The 16,429-nt window shown below is 70.0% G+C and overlaps 4 protein-coding genes across 4 annotated transcripts; 3 read left to right on the top strand and 1 right to left on the bottom strand.

Annotated features, from left to right (window-relative positions):
- Positions 1-179: 179 nt before the first annotated feature.
- On the top strand, positions 180-4,233 carry HROB (homologous recombination factor with OB-fold). Its single transcript, XM_030255982.4, has 10 exons — positions 180-611; positions 828-878; positions 988-1,995; positions 2,291-2,374; positions 2,461-2,601; positions 2,779-2,887; positions 2,977-3,062; positions 3,438-3,542; positions 3,673-3,856; positions 3,978-4,233. Exons 1-10 carry the CDS (start codon positions 609-611, stop codon positions 4,049-4,051), a joined length of 1,845 nt encoding a protein of 614 aa, XP_030111842.4. The 5' UTR covers positions 180-608; the 3' UTR covers positions 4,052-4,233.
- A 112-nt stretch (positions 4,234-4,345) lies between these two features.
- On the top strand, positions 4,346-6,737 carry ASB16 (ankyrin repeat and SOCS box containing 16). Its single transcript, XM_030255983.4, is given in 6 exon segments — positions 4,346-4,845; positions 5,107-5,374; positions 5,676-6,168; positions 6,238-6,331; positions 6,334-6,350; positions 6,433-6,737. Coding segments are annotated over 6 exon segments (1,359 nt in total). The 5' UTR covers positions 4,346-4,544; the 3' UTR covers positions 6,619-6,737.
- Positions 6,738-7,086: 349 nt separating this feature from the next.
- Positions 7,087-9,163, top strand: TMUB2 (transmembrane and ubiquitin like domain containing 2). The gene is made up of 3 exons (XM_030256071.4): positions 7,087-7,186; positions 7,410-8,164; positions 8,583-9,163. The coding sequence occupies exons 2-3, from the start codon at positions 7,692-7,694 to the stop codon at positions 8,950-8,952; spliced, it is 843 nt and encodes a 280-aa protein (XP_030111931.4). The 5' UTR covers positions 7,087-7,186; positions 7,410-7,691; the 3' UTR covers positions 8,953-9,163.
- A 170-nt stretch (positions 9,164-9,333) lies between these two features.
- ATXN7L3 (ataxin 7 like 3) lies at positions 9,334-15,925 on the bottom strand. Its single transcript, XM_030256070.4, has 13 exons — positions 15,845-15,925; positions 14,376-14,482; positions 14,157-14,289; positions 13,611-13,782; positions 13,073-13,170; positions 12,849-12,871; positions 12,730-12,775; positions 12,503-12,534; positions 12,325-12,393; positions 12,045-12,088; positions 11,872-11,943; positions 11,495-11,628; positions 9,334-11,197 (listed from the first exon to the last, which is right to left on the bottom strand). The coding sequence occupies exons 2-13, from the start codon at positions 14,424-14,426 to the stop codon at positions 11,046-11,048; spliced, it is 1,026 nt and encodes a 341-aa protein (XP_030111930.1). The 5' UTR covers positions 14,427-14,482; positions 15,845-15,925; the 3' UTR covers positions 9,334-11,045.
- Positions 15,926-16,429: the final 504 nt, after the last annotated feature.

The raw sequence follows: 16,429 nt of genomic DNA, 5'->3' as shown, positions 1-16,429 counted from the left end.
CTGCGGGGTGGTGTGAGCGGGGAACGGTGTGCGGGGGCACACAGGGGTGTGAGCGTGATTGTACAAGGGCATGCAGGTGTGTGAGTGTGGAAGCGTTCACAGGTGTGTGCGTGTGCAAGGTTACACAGGTGTGTGCGTGTGCAAGGTTACACAGGTGTGTGAGTGAGCGTGCAAGAGCACACAGGTGTGTGAGTGAGTGTGCAAGGTTACACAGGTGTGTGAGTGCAGGACACACAGACACACGCGTGTGCCCTTGCCGGCCGCGGCACCTGCTTCTGCCTTGCTCACACGCGTGGGTGTAGCAGTCTCAGGTTTGGGGGGGGTCACTCAGTCTGAGCGCGGCGACGTGCGGGGATGAATCACGCCGGGCCGAGGCCGCGCTGAGTCACCGGCGGCGCCGGGGGCCCGGCCGGTGACGCGGGGGCACACGCGTGTGCACATGTGACACGCGCGGGGAAAGGGGGTGCGTGGCCCTTTAAGGGGCGGGCCCGCCGCCAGGGGGCGCCCGGCGGCGCAGGGGAAGCTCCGCCCCTTTCCCGGGGCCGCGGGTTCGAGTCCCGGCCCCGCCGCTTCCGCCTCCGGGGCCGGGCCGGGGTCGCGGCGCTGCCATGGTAACGGGCCCGGGGCGGGTTTGGGGTGCCCTGGGGGGGTTTGGGGTCTGCACCGAGGGAGCTCCGCGGGCCCCGGCCCGTGCGGGGTGCCCCCGGCGCGGTGTGAGGCCCCGCCGCCGCCCGGTGCTCCCTCACGAACCGCGGAGACCCCCGGGACCACCGGGGGCCCCCAGCTCGCGTGTCCCTCCCGGCCCCATTCTGCCCCTTTTCCCACAGTCCTGCCACTTCCAGAGGCTCTTTGGGACCGACGGGGAGCTGGAGGACGAGGTGAGGGACCCCAAAACCCCGGGGCTCCCCCGGGTGCCCGGGCGGGCCGAGCCGCTCGTGGGCAGCGCCCGGAGGAGCCCTTTGCATTCCCGCTGTCATTTCCCCTCAGGATTTCCTCTCCGCTGTGCAAGATGCAGAGAACCAGTTTGTGATCCCCGGGCATTCCTCGCCCAGCGTCGTGACGGTTCCTCCCAGCGGACCCCAGACCAGTGAACCCCAAACCAGCAAACCCGATCCCAGCGAACCCCATCCCAGCGAACCCCAAACCAGTGAACCCCAAACCAGTGAACCCCATCCCAGCGGACCCCATCCCAGTGAACACCATCCCAGTGAACCCCAAACCAGCAAATCCCATCCCAGGGAACCCCATCCCAGGGAACCCCATCCCAGCGAACCCCAACCCCGCAGACCCCCCACCCTGCGGCCCCTCGCCGAGCACCCCGTGGGGCTGCAGGGACCCCCGTGGCGGGGAGCAGCGCCCCAGGACGAGCCGGACAATGCCCTTTTCCTGGCTGCCTGCAGGGAGCTGGAGGGGCCCGAGGTGCCCCTGGGCGCCGCCGCTGCCCCAGTGCCCCCCGGGCGCCACCAGAAGCTGCCCTGGAAGTGCGCAGGGAAGGAGAACGCCCAGGAATGTGGGGTCCCCAAAAAGCTCAGGGTGGCAGAGGAGCTGGTCCCTGGCTCCGGGGGGCTGCAGGACAGGCAGGGCCCCCTCCCCAGTCCCAGACTGGTGCTGCGGCCCAGCGCGGCTGGCGCCTGCGCCCCCAGACCCCCCCCTTCCACCGGAGAGCCAAGAGGGTCCGGAGGGTCCGTCCCTGCTCCGGGGGCTCCGTGCCTGAGGCCTGTCCAAGCGCCCCTGGGAAGGCGCAGCTCCTCGGTGCCCTGGACCCCCCCAGCACAGAGCTGCCCCCAGCCCCGGCTGCCCCCCAGACCCCCCTCGGGCCCCCCGAACCCCCCCGTGGCCCCCAACGCCCCCGGCCCCCCGAGCGTCCCTGTGGTCACCAACCACCTGGTGCAGCTGGTGGCAGCGGCCAGCAAAGCCCCCGCGGGACCCCCGCGAACCCCCGGCCCCAGGGAGAGCCGGCGCTTCCCGGGGCCCGCCGGGATCCTGCCCCAGCAGGTGGGGTGGGATAAAGGGATGGGATAAAGGGATGGGATGGGATAAAGGGATGGGATGGGATAAAGGGATGGGATGGGATAAAGGGATGGGATGGGATGGGATAAAGGGATGGGATGGGATGGGATGGGATGGGATGGGATGGGATGGGATGGGATGGGATGGGATGGGATGGGATGGGATGGGATGGGATGGGATGGGATGGGATGGGATGGGATGGGATGGGATGGGATGGGATGGGATGGGAGCAGCTGGTGCAGCCAGGCAGATCCCTGGACATCTCTCCCTCTCCCACAAGCACTCTGGGAAGCTGCTGGAGGAGATCCTGGTGGCTGCTCCCCAGGCTCCGGCTCACGGGGCCGTGGCGAAGCCCCGGGCTCAGGTAACCCTCCCTTCCCAGCCCTGCCCTGGCAGGTCCCGGGGGAATCAGCCCCTGAGGCTCCTGACCCCTCGTGTCCCTGGCCCCAGGCGCTGCCCAGCTCCCCACTGCCCATGGAGGAGGATTTCGGGAAGGGGCCCTGGCTGGCCATGAAGACGGAGCTGGGGCTGGATGAGAGGGACCCCAGCTGCTTCCTGCACACCTACAGCGTGGTCATGGTGCTCCGCAAGGTGAGGATTCCTTCCCTCAGCCCTCGGGGCTGCTTGTGGGGCTGGGAATCTCTGGGGAGGGGGCTGAGCTGAGCACAGACATCCACATCCCCTGGGTGACGAGGGTGTAGAATCCTGGAACATCCCACGGGAAGGATCCCGGGGTCCAACTCCCAAAATCCCGGTTGTGCTGTGCAGGCAGCCCTGAAGCAGCTCCCAAAAAACAAGGTTCCTAGCATGGCTGTAATGATCAAGTCCCTGACCAGGAGCAGCGCTGGTGCTGGTGCCGTGTTCCGGGACCCCACAGGTGAGTAGGGGTGCCTGTGCCCGGGGGTACCGCTGTGCCCGGGGGTGCCTGTGCCCAGGGGGGCTCAGGGGTCCCACCCTCGTTCCCAGGGGAGATGCAGGGCACCGTGCACCGGCTGCTGCTGGAGCAGAGGCAGAGCGAGCTCCGGGCCGGCTCCGTGCTGCTCCTGAGGCAGGTGAGGAGAATTTGGGGGGCTGCTGATCCCACCCCAGCGGGGTCTCATCCCGGGGGAATGCGGGGAGGGGGATACAGCACATCACCTGTGCCATTCCCAACCCCGTTGCACCCTGGAACTGGGAATGTAAATATTAGGATAAGGGGATAAGAGGAATTGGTGTATTCATGTGGTACATCCCTGTTCCCATTCCACAGCACTCTGAAATAAAAAAATGAAAAAAAATATAAGTACGAGAAAAGGATCTCCCTCAGTTTTGCACATCGGATTTTTCTCAGCTATTCCTAAGATTTCACCCCTCATCCTGAGATTTCCATGAATGGGGACCTGTGACTTGGGGGTTTTATCCAGGAGCTGTGTCTGCCCTCTCTGCAGGTCGGGGTCTTCTCCCCCTCCCACCGCAACCACTACCTCAACGTGACCCCCAACAACCTCCTCCGGATCTTCCCGCCCGAGCCCGAGGGCTGCTCCCCCCGGCAGGTCAGGGGGGCACGGGTGGCCCTGGGGGGCTGCTGGGACCCCCAGGGGGGTCTGGGTTATGGGGACCCTCGAGAGGAAGGGGGAGGGCTGGATAAATCCTCCAGTAATCCATCCCCACTGGGTTTTGCAGGTCCCTGGCCAGGCTGAGCTGAGCCCAGACCGCCCTGCACAGCCCACCGGGGCTCCTGAGCACCGGGGACAGTCCAGGACAGACGGACACGGTGCGGAGCAGCATCCTGGGGGCTCCTCCCTGCGCCCAGCGAGCTCTGATCCCAGCTGGGAAGGGCCGGTGGGAGCGGATGGGTGTGAGATGGGTGAGTCCGAGCCCCCCTGGGCGGGGAGGAGAAGCTCTCTGGCCTGGGGAAAGCAGTGCCTGGCTCCCTGGGCAGTTCCACGGTCACACACACCAGAACTGACATCCTCTGTGCCCTGCAGATGACCTGGACGGGCTCCTGGGAGAGCTGCCCGAGGATTTCTTCTCAGCCCCGGCTCGGGTTGACTGCGGCTGAGGTGGCGGTGCCAGGAGCAGGTGGCACACCTGGCACCCCCGGCTGCTCTCTGCGTGTCCCTGGTGTTTGCCGTGGGGCTGAGAGCTGGGGGCACCCCGAGGCCTCAGCGCTGTCCCCGCTGCTCCGGGCCCGCGGGCCCCTCTCGCTCCAAACCTGCATTAAAGGGCTCTTTGGTTTCTGCATCACCTGTGTCCTCGTGTGTCACCCCTGTCCCCTCCCGGGGGTCCCTCTTCCCCCTGGGTGCGAGGAGCCGTCCCCCCAGGCTCTCACAGCCCTGCAGGATCGGGGGTCCCCAGGTCCCTCCCCATGGGACGCCCCCACCTCACACCCACCAACAGGTTAAACTGCCCGGCACCCGTGACTCTGTTTACCACAGGAGTTATTTATAATCCCCTGGCTCTGGGATTCGATTGCACAGCGGCCTGTGGGGCACAGCCCTATTTATAACCCCGAGCTGCGCCCCGAGCCCCCTGCCCTGCCCTGCCGGGTGCCCATGGCCCACGAGAGCTTCGCCTTCAGCCCCTCGGCGCTGCGCTCGCTGCGGCTGCAGCGGGAGCTGCTGGAGCGGGAGGATCGCCGCCGGGCGCTGGCCCGGGCACCGGCCCCACGCCTCCTGCCCCCCCCGGGCCCACCGAGCCCCCCCCGGCGGCGGCAGCTCTGCCGGGACCCCGCCGTGCACAACGCCCTCTACGCCGGGGACCTGCCCCGCGTCCAGAGCCTCTTCAGGGACGAGGCCAGCGCCAATCTGGTGTTGGAGATGGTCAGCGAGGAGCTGGTGTGGTCACCGGAGCAGGGTACGGGGCCGGCCGTGGGGCTGGGGGTCCTTCCCTCCTTCTCCCTTCCCTCCCGTTCCCCTGCAGAACAAGTGGGGGGCCAGGAAAAGGGGTGCAGCTGCGGGTGGGCCGGGGGAGCGGGGCTGGCTGCTCCGGCTTGTGGGGCAGGGTGGGTGCTCAGGGCAGCCCCACGGGCGCCCCACTGCTCCCCCAGCTCCAGGGTGGGTGGGTGCGGGTGAGGGGGGTCCAGCGGGGTGTGGGCTGTCCGGCTGACCCCCGCAGGGCTGTGGGTGCTGAGCCCCCGCCGGCAGCACACCTCCGCCCTGCGCATCGCCGCCGCCCGCGGCTACGAGGACTGCGCCCGGCACCTGCTGCTCCGTGGGGCGGCCGTGGACGCCGTGGTGGGGGGCCGGGCCCCCCTGCACGACAGCGCGACCGCCCCCCAGCCCAACTGCGCCCGCCTGCTGCTGGCCTTCGGCGCCGACCCCAACGTGCTGAGCGCCGACGGCTCGGCCCCGCTGCACCTCTGCACCGCGCCCCACAGCCTCAGGTGCGGGGCTCACCTGCGGGGGCCTCACCTGCGGCCAGGGTGGGGCTCACTGCGTGAGGGGCCTTGCCCGTGAAATCCTCACTCCTGCCCCACCCACGCAATCTGGGAGCCAGGGGCCTGTGGGGTGTCCTGAGGGGGTGTCCCACGGGTCACAGGTGACTCCAAGTTTTCCCTGGGGGTGTCCCTGGGGGTGTCCCTGGGGGTGTCCCACAGGAACCACCCCTCCCTGGCACGTCCCGCTCGTGTCCCACGGGTGCCGTGTCTCCCCGGAGCGCCCGCTCACCCTTCCCACGCGCTGCAGGTGCGCGGAGCTGCTGCTGGCGCACGGCGCGCGGGTGAACCTGGGCACGCGGGAGCGGCAGGTGACGGCCCTGCACGTGGCGGCGCGCCACGGGCTGCTGGCCCACGTGGAGCTGTACCTGCACCACGGCGCCGACCCCTCGCGGCGCACCCACCAGGGCGAGACCCCCCTGAACGCGGCGGCGGCGGCGGCCGAGCGCCCCGAGGACGCCGAGCGGTTCCTGCGCGTGGCCGAGCGGCTGCTGGCGGCCGGTGCCCAGGCCGGGGCCGCGGGCCGCAAGGGCCACACGCCGCTGCACAACGCCTGTGCCAACGGGCACCCCGCGCTGGCCCGGCTGCTGCTGCGCCACGGCGCCGACGCCACCGTCCCCAACGGCGCCGGGGACACCCCCATGGACTGCGCCCTCCGCGCCGTGCCCGAGTACCGGGAGCAGCGGCCCGAGGAGACCCTGGCCCTGCTGCTGGACCACGGCGCCCTCCCCGCGCACCCCAAGGTGGGGCACGGGGTGACGGGGGGCTCGGGTGCCGGTGGGGTCGCCCCGGTGACACGGCTCTGCCGGCAGATGCTCCGGCTGTGCTGCCAGCACCCGCCGGCGCTGGAGGTGATGCTCAACGCCTACGACCGCGTGCCCCCCGCCGACGGCTGGGCGGATGCCGTGCCCCCGAGCTCTGGGAGGTAACGGGGTGTCCTGGGGGGTCCCGGGCTGTGTCCGTGTCCCATCCCGGCCCGCTGAGCCCTCCCGTGTCCCCCCGCGCAGGAGCACCGGGCGTTCTACGCCTCGGCCGTGCGCATGGCGGGGCGGCCGCGGCGGCTGCAGCACCTGGCACGTGTGGCCATCCGGCGCTGCCTGGGCGCCCGCTGTCACACCGCTGTCCCCAAGCTGGCACTGCCACCCGCGCTGCGCCGCTACCTCCAGCTGCCCATCGAGGGTCTCATCTCCTGAGGGCACTCCGTGTGTCCCCGCTGCTGTCCCCTTCGTCCGTGCCCTCCATGCTCCCCACCGGTGTCCGCTGGCTGTGTGCCCCCCGTGCCCCGCTGTCAATAAAGGACATGGCAGAGGTGGCTCCTGAGGTGTCCTTGTCCCCGTGGGACCAGCGGGGCAATGTCACCTGCAGTGGGGACGGGGGAGGAGGGGGACAGAGCCCCTGGGTGGCAGGGGGCAGGGAGGGGACAGACGGGCCCCGGAGGGTGTGGGGGCCGTGGCGGGGGTTACAGCCGGGCCGGGGGTGTCCGGGGTGCCAGAGGGGTCCGGGGGTGTCCGGGGGGGTCCGGTCCCGGTCAGGCCCCGTTGGGGAACGGGGGGGGGGGCTCAGCCCGGGGTTCCCACGGTGCTCCCGGGGCCCCGCCCCGCCCGAGACTCCGCCCCAAGTGGCCCCGCCCACACCGGCCCCGCCCACTCGGGGCGTGACCCGCTGGCCCCGCCCCCGGGCCCGCCCGCCGCCCCCGGCCGCCCCCTGGCGGCGGCGCGCTGTGACGTGGCGCTTCCGGCGGGGCGGCGGCGGCGGGAGGCGGTGAGTGGGGGGGGCACCGGGACCCCCGGGACCGCGGGGCTGGCAGGGACACACCGGCACCCCCCGGGATGGCCGGGCATGGCGGGGACGCACCGGCACTCCCGGGAATCACGGGGACCGGCAGGGACACACCGGGACCCCCGGGGACGGGTCGGGACTTCCCCGGTTCCTCCCGCCCCGCCGTGCCCGAGCCCCGCTGACCGCATCGCTCTGCTCCGTCCAGGTCGGGGATGGCCTGACCCTGCCCCGCTGGGCACCGAGGGGCTGCGGGACCCTCCGGGACCCCCGGGACTCTCCGCCGGGCCCGGTGAGGTGAGCGCAGCGCCGCCGTTTCGGTGTCTCGGGAGCGAGGAGGACAATCCGCAGCGAGGAGCTCCCGTCCCTGCGGTCTCCCGGCGTCTGTTGTGAGCCCGAAGGTGGCACCGGGGCAGCCCCGGGGGTCCCCGCTGCCGCCGCGCCGCTCGCTCACACCGGGCACCGGGAGGTCGAGGCGGGCATCGCGGAGATGGAGCCCCCGGCCGCCCCCCTCATCGTGGGGGTGGGGGACGAGGTGACGCTGGTGGCCGGGGTGGCCGTGCTGGTGCTGGCGCTGGTGCTGGCCTGGCTGTCCACGTACGTGGCCGAGGGCGGCAGCCAGCTCCTGGGCACCGGGGACGCGGCCGTCATCCGCCTCGGGCCGCTGCCGCCCTACGCGGGGCCCGCGGGGGCGGCCGAGGCCCCGGAGCCCCCCAGGAGCCCCGCGGGCGCGGAGGAGAAAACGGAGGAGGAAGGGGCGGCGGCACCGGGGGACAGCGGGAGCGCCCCCGAGCCCGGCCTGGAGCAGCTGCCGGACGCGCCCGGCTTGTCCCGGGGCCCCGCTGAGCCCGGGGGAACCGGGGACGCGTGCCCCGGCCTCATCAAGATCCGCCTCAAGTTCCTCAACGACACCGAGGAGGTGGCGGTGGCCCGGCCCGAGGACACCGTGGGGCTTCTCAAGAGGTGAGGGCCGAGGGTCGGGGGACACGGGGGCCGCTGCCGGGCCCCCGCTGCAAGCAGCCCCTTCCCACGGGACGGGGGAGGGCGTTCATCCCTCCCGATGTGCCAAAAATACCCGGGGGTGTGGGCTTTAAAACAGCGAGTTTGAAAGAGGCGGCGGTGGCGGTGCTGCGGTGAACCCTCCGCGTTTAACAGCGGCGGGGCTCCCACCCCGGGCGGGTCCGGGGCTCCAATCCCGGGTGGGTCCGGGGCCATCCCGGGCGGGTCCGGGGCCATCCCGGGGGGGTCCGCGGCCATCCCGGGGGGGTCCGGGGGCTCCCACCCCGGGCGGGTCCGGGGCCATCCCGGGCGGGTCCGGGGGCTCCCACCCCGGGCGGGTCCGCGGTCTCCGCCGCCTCCACCCTCCTCCCTCCTCCCGCAGCAAATACTTCCCGGGCCAGGAGGCCCAGATGAAGCTCATCTACCGCGGGCAGCTGCTGCAGGACCAGGCGCGCACGCTGCGCTCGCTCCGCATCACCGACAACTGTGTCATCCACTGCCACCGCTCCCGGGGCGCCACCGCGGCCACCGCCGCCCTGCCCGAGCCCGGCCCCGCCGGCCCCGCGGCCCCGGGGCTGCCCCTGGCCGGGGGCACGCTGATGGTGCCCACGGTGATGGTGGTGCTGGCGCTGGGCTGGTATTTCCGCATCAACTACCGGCAGCTCTTCACGGCCCCGGCCACCGTGTCGCTGATCGGTGTCACCGTGCTGGTCACCTTCCTGGCCTTCGGGCTGTACGGGCAGGCGGGGTGAGCCGGGGGCACTCGGGGTCCCTGTCCCCGCGCTGTGCCCCGAGCCGGCGCTGGGTCCCAGCCTTGATGCCGGACTTTGCCCCCCCAAAAAGGGGCTGTGCCCCCCCCAAACTCCACTGCCCCTCCCCAGCTCTGGCGGAGCGGGACAGCACTGGAACGGGCCGTGGCTCCTTCCCAAGGACTTTTTAATGCAAATAAAGGGTGTCAAGTCACCCCAGTGGTCGCCTTTCTGCCCTGGAAGCCGCTCTCTCCTACCCACCCACACTTCTGGGGGGTTATAAAAACAAATCCGCCCCCCCCCGTGCTGAATTGAGTGGGGGGAGATGGAGGTGGGGGGGGTAAAGGCCCTGTTTAATTAACGAACTGTAATTAATGCCAGGGATACCAAGTCAAGATGCAGTTTTATTTACAGGGGCAGCCACAACCCACTCACGGGACACACAGACCTCACAAGGGCTCAGTTCCCCTGCGGGGGGGACACGCAGAAACACCGGGGTGGGGGGGGGCGAGGACACCGACCTGGGGGGGGTCACAGGGCACGGTCTGAGCCCCCCAAGCCCCACTGCACCCCTTGGACCCCAAATTGCAGCGCCTCTCCTGCAGCTGAAGGGGCTCAGGATGCCTCCCCCCACAGCCCCAGCTCGCCGTGCCCCCCCAGGCAGTTTGGGGTGGTCCCCCGTGTTTTTGGGTGCCCACAGCGCCGTCCTGGGGCCCCGGGGCACGCGAAGGCCAGCTCGGCGTGCTCCGGTGGCCACCCCTGCCCAGCCCCAGCCGCAGCAGCAGGGACCGCTCGGGGGTCCCCATGAGGGGGGCCCGCAGGGTTCTGAGGTGCCCAGGGCTCTGCAGGACCCCCCAGCCCAGCCTTTAGCAGCAGTTTGAAAACAATAGTGAATCCAGAGTCGAGAGCACCATAATGTGTGAGTCCCTGCGAGAGACGAGCCACGGCACCGGGGTGGGGGGACAGACACGGCTCCACCCCGGGGACACACGGCCAGATGGGGGGTCAGAGAGCAAGGGGGGGACAACGGAGCCAACCCTGTCCCCAGCACAGCCCCTGCCATGGAGAACAGCTGTGGGGAGGGAGGGGATCACGGGGCAGGGGGTGACCTGGATCCAGCCAGAGGGACCTGTCCCCCCCAGCCCGCACAGCGGGGCGCTGGTCCCGGCCCCCCTGAGCGAAAGCAGAGCTGTGGGGGGGTCCCCACGGACCCCCCGACTGCAGCAGCAGGTCCCAGGCACGCGTGGAGGGCACGCAGAGCTGCCCTGGGGACACCAGGAGTGGGGGGCTCTGCGCTGAAGCCGGGCTGGGCTTTCCCCCCCAGGTTTTGCTCCACTCCCAGCTCCCCCCAGGACGTCCCTGACGGGTTGGGGTCCCCCCTCCCCAAACAATTTGGCACAGGGATGGACACAGCAGCTCCCCCCACCCCCAGACCCACCCCCAAGGATGCAGCATGCAGCCCCCTGTGACCCCCTTGTGTGGGCACCAGCAGCCCCTCAAGACCCCCACCAGCTGACTGCAGGCAGAGCTGAACAGACCTGGGGGTGAGAGGATGCTCCCTTGTCCTCTGAGTGGGAAAGGACCCCTCCAGTGAGACCCCCCCCTTCCTGAGCCAGCCTGACCGGTGAGTGCCAGCCTGGGGCAGGGAGGGGGGGCAGCCCCAGAGTGGGGCGCTCACCCCAAAACCCCAGGGCAGGGGGGATTCACAACCCCCTGGCCCAGGCCCAGACCTGCCCAGGGTGTCCAGGTGCCCCCCACCCCATTGGGGTGAGTGAGGAGCGGGTGTGGGGGGGCACAGCTGGCTTTGGGGGTGCTGGGAGGGAAGGGGGGCTGTACCCCCACGTTTGAGGGTGAAGCCCCAATGGGAGCCCCACGTAAAAAAACTGTCACAGAATAAATAGAGGCACTGGGGCAGGGCGGGAGGAAGGGGGGCAGTAACGGGGGCCCCCCAAATCCAGCCCCACTCCAGCCGAGTCCTCTGTGCTCCGGTACCCACGTTGTGTCCGGCCCGGGGGGTGCCCGGGGGCTGGCCTGGCCCCTGTCCGTCCCTCTGTCCGTCCCTTTGTCCGTCCTGCCCCTCCCCAGCTCGGCGGGGCTCAGTTGTTGATGTCGTCGTAGATGCTGGGGGTGTGGGGGGCGGGGGGCTTGGGCTTCTTCTTCTTGCTGGAGCCGAGCCCGGGGGCGCCGCTCACCAGCCCCAGGTGGGGCTTCTTCTTCTTGGTCTTGCGGGACTCGGAGTTGTTTGTACCTAGGGACGGGAGAGAGGGAAGAAATGGGGGTGTCAGGGAGGAGAGGAGCCCCAAAACAGAGTGGATGATGCCCAACTCTGGTCAACACCCAAGAAAATGTACCCCAAATTTTCCTGCCCCTCCCAAGTGGGGGACAAGGTGCTCCAGGCTTTGGAGCCATGGTCTGTTCAACCCCTCTTGTACTGAGGACATGCCAGAACAGCCAGTTTTGCTCCCACAGAGGGATCTGTGCCTCAGGATTTGCCCCTCGGAGGGGTCTGTGCCACCGGTGTGCCCCCCAGCCCCCGAGCACTCACTGGCTTTGGAGGAGGCCGAGTCGGAGGGGGAGATGTCGGAGGAGCCGTCCCACTGCAGGCGGCTCATGAGGGCCTGGCTCTCGGCCACCTCGAAGCTGTCGTTCTCCACACCAGCCTCAGCCTCGGGCAGGGACCTGGGCACGGGGGTTACAGAGGGTGGGTGGGGACAGAGCCCCCCAAACGCCAAGGGGATGCCCAGGGGCTCGGCCCAGCCCCACCACCCTGCTGGGCTGCAAATCCCAACCCCAGCCCGGGGCTCCCATCCCCTGCAGGCCTCCCCAGGGCCGTCCTGTCCAAACCCCACCTCAGCACCCCATGCAGCCCCCCCAGTCCCTGCCCCACAGCGACCCCGGGCACCCCGACCTGCACCCACTTACGCCGAGGGCCCGAGGAGGTAAACCCGGACTGCCCTGCGCTGCTCATCCGTGTGCTGGGGACACCGCAGGGACCTGAGGGTGACACACGGCACTGAGACGGGCCTTCCCCCCTCCCATGGGGACGGGGGCATGTGGGGACCCTGGGGAAGCCCCCCAGAGCAAGCTGCCCTCACCTGGTGCACATCTTCTTGGTGTGTTCGGAGATGACCCCGCATTGCTGGGGAGGGAAGGGCCAGGTGAGTTTGGGGGACAGGCGAGTGACCCCTGGGCTGTGCTGCACCATCGCAGCCCTGGGGCCCCCCAGTCTCCCAGTGCTGTGTCCCAGACAAAGCAGCCACTGCCCCGCGATGGGGACCTGCTGCAGGTCCGTGTTCCCAGCCTGAAAGCAGCCCCAGTGGGGAGAGACCCCCGGGGTCCCACCCGCCGTGCTGCCCCCAGCCCCCAGCCCCGCACCGTGGTCAGCAGCGTCCGCAGCTCCTCGGGGCCCAGCGTCTCGTAGTTGATGCCGGCCGAGTTGCTGTACTGGGGGGCAGGGAGCAGGCTCAGGGCTGGGGGGACCCTCCCGGGGGGCAGTGCAGCCCCTGGGGAGGAGAGCAGGGGCTGGCAGCCATCTCCCCCAGCCCAGGCTCACCTTGAAGGGATCGGGGTTCCCGCCGATCTCGCCTGGGACGGAGGAAAGGTGAGGGGGACCCCCAGAGCCCCCTCCCACTGCCACCAGCCCAGCCTCCCCACGAGCCCCACCCACTGCAGCTGCCCCACCCACCCCAAATACCACCCCCACATCAGCCCAGCCCCAATGTGTGAGCCCCCTCCCCCTTTTTCAGCCCCACCCCGGGGGTGCCAGCCCTGCCCCCTCACCATTTTTGTGTTTCAGGGACTTGGACCTGCGGGGCGAGTTGGGGTTCTGCAACGAGAGGGGGGTGTTGGGGTTGTCCTGTGTCCTCCCTGTGCCCCCCACCCTTCCCTGCAGCCCTCACCTTATCCGATTTCCTCTTCTTTGCTATGGAGAAGGACAGAAAAGAAAGATTTGACCTTTTCCAGCAGTGCAGCCCCAAGCCCAGAGCCACTGCCACCTCCCCAGAGCTGGGACCACCAGCCGTGGCTGCTCTCCCCCTCACACCCACCCACACTGGGGTCCAGGGGCCACGGGGCAGGCAGGACGTGTCCCCCACCCCTCAGGACACCAGGGACCCCTCCCCACCTTTCTTCTCGGAGCCATAGGACCAGTCGTTGTCATTGATGTCATCGTTGTCCTCCTGGTCACTCTCTGACTTGTTCAGGTTGTTGCTGCTCGCGATCCTGAGTGAGGAGGGGAAGGAGATCACACCGGGGTCTGCCCCACACCTTCCAGGGAGCCCCGGGATCCACCCCAGGTCCCCCTGCACCTCCCGTCCTCCCCGGCACCCAGGGATCCAGAGAGCCACCGAGGCAGGGACAGAGCCCCCAGGGGGGACAGAGCACCCAGGGGGGACAGAGCTCCCAGGGGGGACAGAGCTCCCAGCCCCCAGGATTGCCAGCTTCTTTTCCCAGGAGGGATAAACTGGCAGGGAGGAACAAGAGGAGCTCCAGGGGGAACCAAGCTGGACACCCCCAGGATGGACAGCGAGGACAGGGGAGACACAGAATTGGCTGAACTCGCATCCCAGGCTCCTCAGAGCCCAAAGGCACAGCACCCCCGGGTGAGGGCCGGGCAGGCCCAGCGCGGTGCCTCGGTTTCCCCGGGCGCAGCCCAGCCCCACCTGCGGTTGGCGATGCGGCTGCTGTTGCGGCCCATGCCCAGGCACTTCTCCAGGTGAGGGGCGAAGCGGGAGGCGGCGATGCTGCGGCTGCAGTTGGGGCACACGCACTCCTTGTTCTTCCACTGGTTGTACACCTGCCCGAAGATGTCCACGCCCGGCTGGTCCACGATCTCTGCGGGGGGACACGCTCAGCCCCTGCCCCGAGACCCCCGGCTGCTCTGGGGGGCTTTGGGCAGACCCTTTCCACAGCCTCAAGGGGACTCGGGGGGGCTGAAACCAGCGGCAGCTCTGCCAGGGGGTCTCTGCCACCTCCCACCCACACCCCAGCTGTGCCCCCAGGGCCCCAGCCCCCTGCTTTGGGGTTCAGTGCCCCCCCATTTTCCCCTCCAGCACAGTCTGGTCACTGCTGGGGGGACATTTGGGTGTTTAATCCCCCTCAAAGCCAAATCCCGGTGCGTGGGGACACCAAACCCCCACGGGTCTCTGGGAGCAGGGCCTGGCTGTGCCCCAGCGTCACCCTGACCCTGGGGGACTTGGGGGGCTCACCAAAGTCCTTCATACTGTCAGGGTCTGTGTCATCCAGGAAGAAGTAGCCACACTTGACAGCCCGGTGCACCTCAAAGCAGAGCCCCAGGCAGGCATCCTCCACCAGCTCCGTGTAGATCTCGTGTGCAATGGCCTGGGGGCCCAGGGGGGCTGTTAGGGACAGGGGGGGACACACGGACACCCCAGGGGACAGACAGACCCCCGGAGGGGGCAGCTCACCTCCAGCTTGCTGTTATCCAGGCCAGACAAAGACATATCCTCCATTTTCATTTGCAGCTGCTTGCGGAGAAGTCACACCGAACGCTCATAGCACGGGACACGGGGGGCTGGGGGCGCAGGGGGGTCTCACTGGCACCTCAGTCCTCAGCTGCAGACCCCTCCCAATCCTCTACCCAGCCAAAATCCCACTGCACACCCTGGGATGGCCCCAAGATGCTCTCTGGGGGGGTCCCCAAGGAAAAGGGTCCTGGGGTTAAACCCTCCTGGAGTGAAGTCGGGGGGCTCGGGGGTCTCCCAGCTGGGCGTGACCCTCCCCAGGCTGGCATGGATCCCCCCAGGTTAGTGGGGGACACTGGCTGACAAGGGTGGGGTGTCCCCTGTCCCCCCCAGCCCTCAGGCCAGCCTGGGACACGCCCAGCGTTCAGAGAAGTGTCACGGCCCCCCACAGCAGCCCCACCTCACCCCACATTGTGTTGGGACTGTAGGTGAGCACAGGGGACTCGGGGTGTCCCCAAACTGCCCCCACCCCGGGGTGGGGTTTTGCTGCATCACCCTCCCTGGCAGGAGATGGAGGGGGAGCACCGTGTGCCCCCCAAAATGGGACCCGGCCTCCCCTCCCCTCCAATGGGAGCCTCAAGACCTCAAAGTCAGGGTCAGACACCCCCAGCACCCAAGGGTGCTGCCCAGTGGAACCCCTGTTTATCATGGAGCCGGGGGGACACAAGAGGGGTCTCCAGGCCCCCCATACGCACCCCAATCCCGCTGATCCAAGGATTTCTTCCTTCCACAACGGAAAGAGGAAACAGAGGCTGGAATTGGCTCAGCCCCCAGCACACCCCCCAGGCTGAGGCAGAAAACGGAGGGGGAAAAGGGAGGGTCCCAGGGGCTCTCAGGATCAAGGCAGGGGTAGGGAATGAGGGGTCTCAGGGCCTGGGGGGTCCAGGGGTGGTGCTGGGAGCTCTCAGGAGAGGATGGCGGGGGGACAGACACCAAAGGGGCGTTAGGGGCAGCTCAGGGAGGTCTCTCTCCCATCTGGGGGAGACAAGGGAGGGCCCGAAGCTCTCAGGAGTGGATGGAAAAACAGGAAAATGGGGGGAGAAGGGAGATCTGGAGGCCGGGGGGGGTCGCGCATAGGGCTGGGGGGCCCAGTGAGGGTTGTGGGGACTCCGAGGAAGCGGGGGACAGGAAAGGGGGCAGGAGGGGACCCAGAGGGCCTGGGGGGTTCAGGCAAAGAGCGAGGGAGGGGGAAGGGGAGGCTCGGGACCCGGGGATCCCGGGGAGGGTCCCGGGCCTCTCGGACGGGGGTGGGAGGGCACAGGCGGGGCGGGCCCGGGGCCGGTCCCGGGCGGACCGCGGGGTCCCCGAGCGCCGGCGGGGAGGTCCCGGGGCGGGGTCAGCAGGCCCCGCTCCGGTGCGGCGGGGCCCCGCGGGCGGGCAGGGCCCGGAGGGCGGGGCGGGCGGGCACTCACCGGCGCGGAGGGTCCGCCGGGGCCGGGGCGGGGCCGGGTCAGCGCCCCCCGCCGCTCCGGCGCGGCGCTCGGCGGCGAGGGGCCATGGTCGGGGCCGGGCGGAGCGGCCGGGCCGGGCCTGGCGGTGCCTCCGCCCGGCGGCGGCGGCGGCCCAGGGCGCTGAGGGCGCTGAGGGAGGGGCGGGGCGCCGCGCCCGGCGCGCGCACCGGCGGCCCCGCCCCCGCCGCGCCCGGCCAATGGGGAGGCGCCGTCAGGGGCTGCGGCCAATGGGGAGGGGCCGGAGCCGCCGCCGCCGCCGCGCGGGGCCTCGTCAGAGTCACGGGGGAGGGGCGGGGCGGGAGGGGCGGAGCCAGAATGGGCGGGGTCTTGTGTGTGGGCGGGGCTAGAATGGGCGGGGTCGGAGGGGCGGGGCCCGGAGCTCCCCCCGCGGCCGCACCCCGCAGGGACCCCGCAAACACCGAACCCCCGGACCCCCGGACCCCGCAAACCCCGAACCCCCGGACCCTGCAAACCCCGAACCCTGCAAACCCCGAACCCCCGGACCCCGCAAACCCCGAACCCCCGGACCCCCGGACCCCGAACCCC

The sequence above is a fragment of the Taeniopygia guttata genome, chromosome 27 (assembly GCF_048771995.1).
Source record: "Taeniopygia guttata chromosome 27, bTaeGut7.mat, whole genome shotgun sequence".
Taxonomy (NCBI): Eukaryota; Metazoa; Chordata; class Aves; order Passeriformes; family Estrildidae; genus Taeniopygia; species Taeniopygia guttata.
This window is presented reverse-complemented; position numbering and strand designations above follow the sequence as displayed.

Coding starts and splice junctions, on each gene's coding strand:
- HROB (XM_030255982.4), top strand. Junction 2,375..2,460: donor TGGCGAAGCCCCGGGCTCAG/GTAACCCTCCCT, acceptor CCCTGGCCCCAG/GCGCTGCCCAGCTCCCCACT. Junction 2,602..2,778: donor TGGTCATGGTGCTCCGCAAG/GTGAGGATTCCT, acceptor TGTGCTGTGCAG/GCAGCCCTGAAGCAGCTCCC.
- TMUB2 (XM_030256071.4), top strand. CDS start 7,692: ATGGAGCCCCCGGCCGCCCCCCTCATCGTGGGGGTGGGGGACGAGGTG. Junction 8,165..8,582: donor ACCGTGGGGCTTCTCAAGAG/GTGAGGGCCGAG, acceptor CTCCTCCCGCAG/CAAATACTTCCCGGGCCAGG.
- ATXN7L3 (XM_030256070.4), bottom strand. CDS start 14,426: ATGAAAATGGAGGATATGTCTTTGTCTGGCCTGGATAACAGCAAGCTG. Junction 14,290..14,375: donor TGGATAACAGCAAGCTGGAG/GTGAGCTGCCCC, acceptor CTGGGCCCCCAG/GCCATTGCACACGAGATCTA. Junction 11,198..11,494: donor CTCGGCCTCCTCCAAAGCCA/GTGAGTGCTCGG, acceptor TCCCGTCCCTAG/GTACAAACAACTCCGAGTCC.